This window comes from Cheilinus undulatus, linkage group 21 (assembly GCF_018320785.1).
Source record: "Cheilinus undulatus linkage group 21, ASM1832078v1, whole genome shotgun sequence".
NCBI lineage: Eukaryota > Metazoa > Chordata > Actinopteri > Labriformes > Labridae > Cheilinus > Cheilinus undulatus.
In genome coordinates, this window is record NC_054885.1 from 28,117,807 (window position 1) to 28,124,527 (window position 6,721).

Consider the following 6,721-nt stretch of genomic DNA (forward strand, 5'->3'; position numbering starts at 1 on the left):
GTTCAGAGTCTCTCACCTCCCCCTCATTAAAAAGTGATGCTCTTACTCTTTGTTTCCTCTAAATGCCGTGATGAGGCATGAGAGTGTGGAGTAGAACAGCTGATTCATCGAGCTGCAAACACTCAGAGGGTCGTGTGAGGACTGGGAATCAGGAAAATGTCGTGTCTTACAATAAGAGATGTTACAGGTCTGGTGTTTGACTCATAACCCCTCCCCTCTCTCTCTCTCTCTCTCTCTCTCTCTCTTACGGTAACGCTCTGCATCATAACTGAGAAGTAGTGATTGCTTACGTCCCTAACAGTCTAAGAATATCTGCTCATGTCTTTTTGCATGTTTGTTATATGTTGGAAGTTATGAGATGAATAAAAAGAAGAGGAAGAAGTGACATAGAAAAACATTTTTATTATTGTAGAATAATAATAATACACTTAATAAAATATGAACGCACTGGTCCAGCCAGGTGCTACAGAGTATAACTCCTTACATAATACGACATTGCAGCATACTGCTACAATTAGGTTTTCGAGAAGGCTCACAATTCATTGAATCTGACACCTCTCGGGTTTGTTGTGTTTGGTGCTGGATCTCAGCACGAGCCGCAGGTCGCTGGTGAAGCTCGGCCGGCGCGCCAGAGGGTCCGTGGCTGCGCAGGGCGCACCGAGTCCCCGCGTGCGGCTCCATCTCCTGCCCCGCTGGTCGAGGTACAGAGACTGGTAGGTGAGGAGGGGTATCATCTGATGCCTAGACGGACTTGTCTCGTCAGGCAGCCCGCCCAGAGTGGCGAGAGCCTTGAACATGTCGTCCAGTCCGGTTCCGTCTTTGGCTGATGTCTCAAAAAACGCCACATCCTCACCGAGGATTTCTGACACTTCGGACCGTGTGACGGCCCTCGATGCGTCCAAGTCCAGTTTGTTCCCGCAGATCACGACTGGGACTCTCGCGGGATGCTTTAGTTTCAGCAGCTTTGCCTTAGCAGCTTTGATTTCATTGAGAAGCTCGCAGACTTCACTGAAAGAGTCTTTGTCATCCAAACTGAACACCAGCAGAAAAGTGTCACCTGGAGAGAGCAGAAGCAGCAACTTTAGCACAAAATAAAACCCAGCATTTACATTGATAGAAAATGGAATTTTGATTAATCTAGCTTTCCTAAACTTGGTTCAAAGCGCTCACCTGTCAGTATGGATAATCTCCTCTTGGCAGGAAAGTTCCTCTCACTCGCAGCATCCAGCAGATCCACCTGATAAGCCTCCCCATTGATGTGGAACAGTTTCCTGTGAAAGTCCTCCACTGTAGGCTCATAATCCTCTTCAAACTCTTTACCCAAAAACCGCTGAAGGATGTTGGTTTTACCCACTCTTGGCGCACCAAGCACAACTATCCTGTGACAGTTCCTGGGCTTGGTCAGACCCAGCTCCAACAGATCCACGGACCTTTTGGGAAGTCGATCAGTCGAAACCTGCCGATTGCCAGAACTGGACGACCTGCTTGCTCGGTTTCCCTGATGCCTCCAGTGGCCCCTGACGGATTTGATGATGCCCATGCTTGTCTTCGATATGTTTGAGACTTTGGGGTGCTGGGTTGTTGGCGTAAGGGCTGCGCTCTGGAGAACTGTGTGCGTAATGTTTGATTGGTGGTCAAGCCCGGTTAGAGAGTTGAACATTTCGAGGATGCCATCAACGGGAAGGTAAAACTTCTCTGTTGTGTTCATCTCCCTGTTCTTTTCAAGCGTCTCCAGGCACCGAGGAATCTTACTTACCCAGCTGCTGCCCCATGTGTGCGCAGAAACAGAGCCGAGCATCCTCCTTTATACTCGCACGCCGAGCGCAGTCTCTGCGTCATCACCTCATAGAGAGAACACTATCCTTTTATAGAAGCATGAAGCATTCTCAAGACAAAAAAAAATCTCTAGTTCTCCTTGAGACTCTTGTTATTTTCCTTTGAAGAAATGAGACTATTATGGAAATATACAGAGAGGAGATGCCCCTAGTTTACCTCTCTGTATCTTTAATAATTTGACTTAAATTATGTTTTTAAACTTTTATTTCTGACATAAACCAATCTGGATTAGATTTTCAACATGATGTGATAATTCAATGAAGGATATTTTTAGCATCCTAGCAGGTGTTTCCTGTCACATTCTCGATAGATGGATGGATGGTTGGAGTATCCGCATAATTGCCCAGATCCCTGTAGTCATGGACACTGGGGTTGTAGAGAATGAGCACTAATTAATTGAGTTCATTTTGTTCTGTTACAATACTGCCATGGTAACAGTTATTTTCATTTGCTTTTTGTTTGTACGACCAGCCGGTGTTTTCTTACAAGAAGACACTTAGAAATATCTGATTTCATAGTCTGACACAACTGTGCATTTGGGATTTTGTTATTCAATACTCATGCACAGCCCCCATTGTTTTCTGCTCTCATCACGATATGCTGATAGTGTAAAAGGCTGGAGCTCACTTTCTGCTGCAGGAATCACAAGATCTGATGCTGAATCCTCTGCAGCTTTCTCAGGTGTAGCTCAGATAATGTGATTGTATTCACTGTATGAAGAAATTCTGGGAATATCCCTTTAAATGCATGAATCAATACCACACAGGAGAGTGGATGTTTAGGACAGGAGCACAGTAGCAGCTGTTGGAAGAGGCGTACATAGTCTAATTCTGAGCATTTGAACCGTTTTTGAATGCAGGAATCAGAACTGACTGAATAAAAGTTATTTTCATCAAACCATCCTTTCAAAACTCAAGGGCACTCTGAGTTAAAAGCCCACATGCAGAAACCTGGAGACTGGGTCGCATATTCTTACACAAAGAAAAGGTGGATTGCCATGGAGAGTGCAATCATCTTTCAATGAGTGCAATTCAGTGAAAAACATGGCAGTGGAAACTTTAATAGAGGAGGACTTTTGATCATGAAATTTGTAGATGCAAGGAGGAAATATCTGTAGTTCAGAGTTCAAGATGTAAAAAAGTCATGAATAACAGAGATCTGTTACCAACATGCAAATATAAAATATAAGCAATACCAGAAAGAGTGTGATGATTTTCCATAAGCACTGAGAATGAAAAAACAAATAAACACAATAGAAATGTAAAGGGAAACAGCTTATCAGGACTGTTTTGGTTAAACGATGATCAATAACAAGGTGCATGGCTACAGAGCAATGTCAGCAACATAAGGTATTGCGGTACTGAGAGCAAAGTGCCTTTGAGATCTACAAGGATTATTTTATGAAACATGGATCCTTGATTTAGGAGATTCAATCTGAGGATGCATTTTTCCTAAAAAAAATAAAAAATAAATGTGATTTTGGTCTGATAAAATGTTTCTACCTCAGAATAAACTATTGCTCCTGTTTGAAGTTTTACAGAAATCAATACTAAAAAGTTGTGCAGTAAAAGACATTTCTTTTACTGCACTTTTCTTACGATGTTTTTGAGAATTCAGCTCAGTTCTGATACAGTGGTTCCAAACCATTTGGAGAATAAAACTGTTATTTTCAGATTGAAAGTAAACATACTGAAAATTTCTAATAAAAACATGCAGGAATTTGTAAACTATTTGACCATCCAGAGGTATGCAGGGCCCCCTGAAGAGCATTTAATCATGTTGTCTCCTCTAGCACAAGATACCTTAGCGCTATCCAAGAACATACTGGTACAACAGGGCAAATATGCCCTCCTCTGAGTCAGAATGTGCTGATGGTATCTTTTCTGAGACACTGACCCTCTAGAACTTCATAGAGTTTATCTGGGTTAGAGATGATTGTTAAAATCAGGGCCTATGCCCTGAAAACATCAATACTGAGCGTTTGTCATTACTGGCGTTACATGTAACCCTCCAACATTTTCTCCTATGTTTGATTACAAAACAGATCAGAATTTGTTCAGCTGGTCATATCCTCTTCCCAGTAACAAATCTCTTCTCTGAATCAGTCATTAGATGTGCAAGATGCCAGCATTTAACTGATCAGAATAAAAAGAAACATCTGCAACTGGCATCTATTCGTGTCCACATTATTCGCTGATGGCCGATGTCGCCAATATCGTCCCATACTGCTATGAAACCAACGTATATGTGCTTCTCCAGCTAGGACTGTTGTCATTTGAAAAGATTATATAAGAGATAATAAGAGATTATATAATTTACTGATGATTTAATTTGGAAAAATCCTATAATGAATATGGGTGGTGTATGCAATCCCATACCAACAGAGATGTAAGCTTTTAAATTGTGCACTGATACCAAGCTGGATGGTCCCTCTCCTCTTTAGTCTGCAAGACATGGTGTCCGTAGTTTTCTGAGGATATTTTCAAATTTTGATTCTTCTGACCACAGAACAGTTTTCCGTTTTCAATTAGCTTTGGCCCAGAGAAGATGACAGCCTTTCCTTTGCAGGATGCAGCTTTTACTTGCATTTGTGGATGGCAAGGCCAACTGTGTTGACAGACAGTGATTTCTGGAGGTTTTTCCTGAGCCCTTGCAGTGATTTCCAGTACAAAATCATGCCTGAGCATCCAATATTGGCCCTAGGTGTGGTCCCTTGCACACAGAGATTTCTCCAGATTTTATGATTCTGTTGATGATATGTTATATTGCAGATGATGGGATATTCAAGTTTAAGCAATTTTATGTTGAGGAACATTTTTCTGAAATTGTTCTAAAATTTTTTGTTTCATTTTTTTATAGATTGATCAACCTTTGCCTCCGTCTGACTTCTGAGAGACTTCACCTTTCTAAAATGCTCCTCCCTGTTTTATTTGCATATTAAACAGCACCCCAACTTTTGGGGAATTTGGGTTGTAGTACAGGATGAAGGTGTATTGCAAAGGTTTTTAAAGCTCACACAAAACTTTCAATTCCCCTTCTGTATTTTACAAAAAAAGCAGCTAATATTCTGTGTGGAAAGAGTAAAAGTGTGAGGATGATCTGGCAGAGGGATTTGGATCCTGAGTTTGAACAAGAGATCTGGAAACTGTTATCTATAATATGGGTTAGCCCGTAAGGGGTAGTGAAAGTAAGCTTAAACGTTGTAAAATGATTCATGGATTCTACTGGACTCCAGTCAAACTTAGAAAGCTTGGTCTGATTGAGAGTAATGACTGTTGGGAATGTAAAGGCCCCACTGGTGCATTTTTACATCCTATGGTGGAATAGTTTCTCTATTTTGGTCCTGAGTCATGGGGGCAGTTTAGGGGTAGCTGGACCAAATGTTGCCTTGCTTACCATGTGTTTGCCTTATTGGAGAGAAATCCATTCTTTCAGATGGAAGGCCCAATTTGGGTTAGCCTTTAAAAGCAGCCACAATTGCATTTAAGCACGAAAAAATATAAGCAGCCTCGACAAGATTAAAAAAAAAATCCCATAAAAAGAAAAAGTATGATGAGATGTGGAGTGGCTTCATTAGATTTATCGCTAGTCATACATACATGGTATCTCATTAAAAAATCTTACGTATATAAAATGGAGTGCTGTCTGTGGGAAGGGAAATAGGTTGTTTGCTGCTGTGCTGTTTCTGTATTGCTTAACTTGTAGGTTGAAGGGAAAATTCATTTTTTATGGTACTACAACAAAGTTGTTTTATTCAAAAAAAATATGTAAATTACAAAGGATGATTTACAGCCAGCTTTAGTGTCTGTGGTCCCAATTTTTGATATGTGATTGGCTTTTTAGCAACAGCATGGAAATACCTAGGAGCACTATCAGGGATTTGGGCCCCAATGAAAAATAAAAATAATCTAATTGTAAACACTTTCTAATGTTTCAATATTATTTAGATCTGTTGTCAGTCATGGGCCCTTGGAATCATACTAACTATTCTTTACAAAATAGCACCCCTTGATATACTTCATTTAAAGGAAAATAGCTACATATCATTAAAGTGTTTTAGCATCTTTATCAGTTTGGTGAGTCCTATATTTTTATTCAAGGTTGTGAGAAAGAAAATCTGTAAAAGAAAACTTTCTTGTGTGTAAGTTAATATCACAATCATCAATTTTCATGTAGTTACTATGTGTTTATACAACGACGGCTTCTATGTTGTTTATTTTAATCATAGCCTAGTCACCCCCACTCTCAGTACATCACCACCCTGTACTAATGCTTGATAATTGTATGTGCACTGACATCCAGTCCTTTTCACCTGTTTACCTCCCAGTTACACGACTAAAAATAGAAAGTATTTTCCCTCTTAATAGGATGCAGCTTGGCTTTTTGAATGGAAATTATTGGACCTAATCATCAACCCCTTCAAACAGACACTCACAACCCCGTCATCTCATATCCTATGAGTCACTGAAGCCACTAAATTACGTCCATCCATCCATTATCTACACATCTCAGACGGTCCGGGTGAGTGGGGGGCTGGAGCCAATCACTGCTGTTGATGGGCAAGAGGCTGGGGGATTGACTGGTGACCATTAAATCACAGTAGAACCGTAGTAAGGTCTTGTCATATGCATAATACCAAAACAGACAAATTTGGATTTAGACTAAAAATAGTAATAGTCTACAGGCACCATGTATTATTTTCATGAAGACATGAATAACAGACTTTTCTACTATTACAGTCTCAGCACTGCATCACATTTACAGCCTGATTAACCTCAAAAGATACTCTACAATGCACCATTTGTATCCAATGAGTCCAATACTATAATGTCAGTTCTGTAAATTTTATGAGTACAGAGAAATTTTCCAACCCTTTAGAGTTGAA

The 6,721-nt window shown here is 40.4% G+C and overlaps 1 protein-coding gene across 1 annotated transcript; it reads right to left on the reverse strand.

Annotated features, from left to right (window-relative positions):
* Window positions 1-539: 539 nt before the first annotated feature.
* Window positions 540-1,708, reverse strand: rasd2 (RASD family member 2). Its single transcript, XM_041778389.1, has 2 exons — window positions 1,171-1,708; window positions 540-1,057 (listed from the first exon to the last, which is right to left on the reverse strand). Exons 1-2 carry the CDS (start codon window positions 1,706-1,708, stop codon window positions 540-542), a joined length of 1,056 nt encoding a protein of 351 aa, XP_041634323.1.
* Between the last annotated feature and the right edge of the window lie 5,013 nt (window positions 1,709-6,721).

Excerpts from the sequence above, each read along its gene's own strand:
- rasd2 (XM_041778389.1), bottom strand. The coding sequence starts at position 1,708 with ATGAACACAACAGAGAAGTTTTACCTTCCCGTTGATGGCATCCTCGAA. Across the intron at positions 1,058-1,170 it reads GAGATTATCCATACTGACAG|GTGACACTTTTCTGCTGGTG; the intron begins GTGAGCGCTTTG and ends TGCTCTCTCCAG.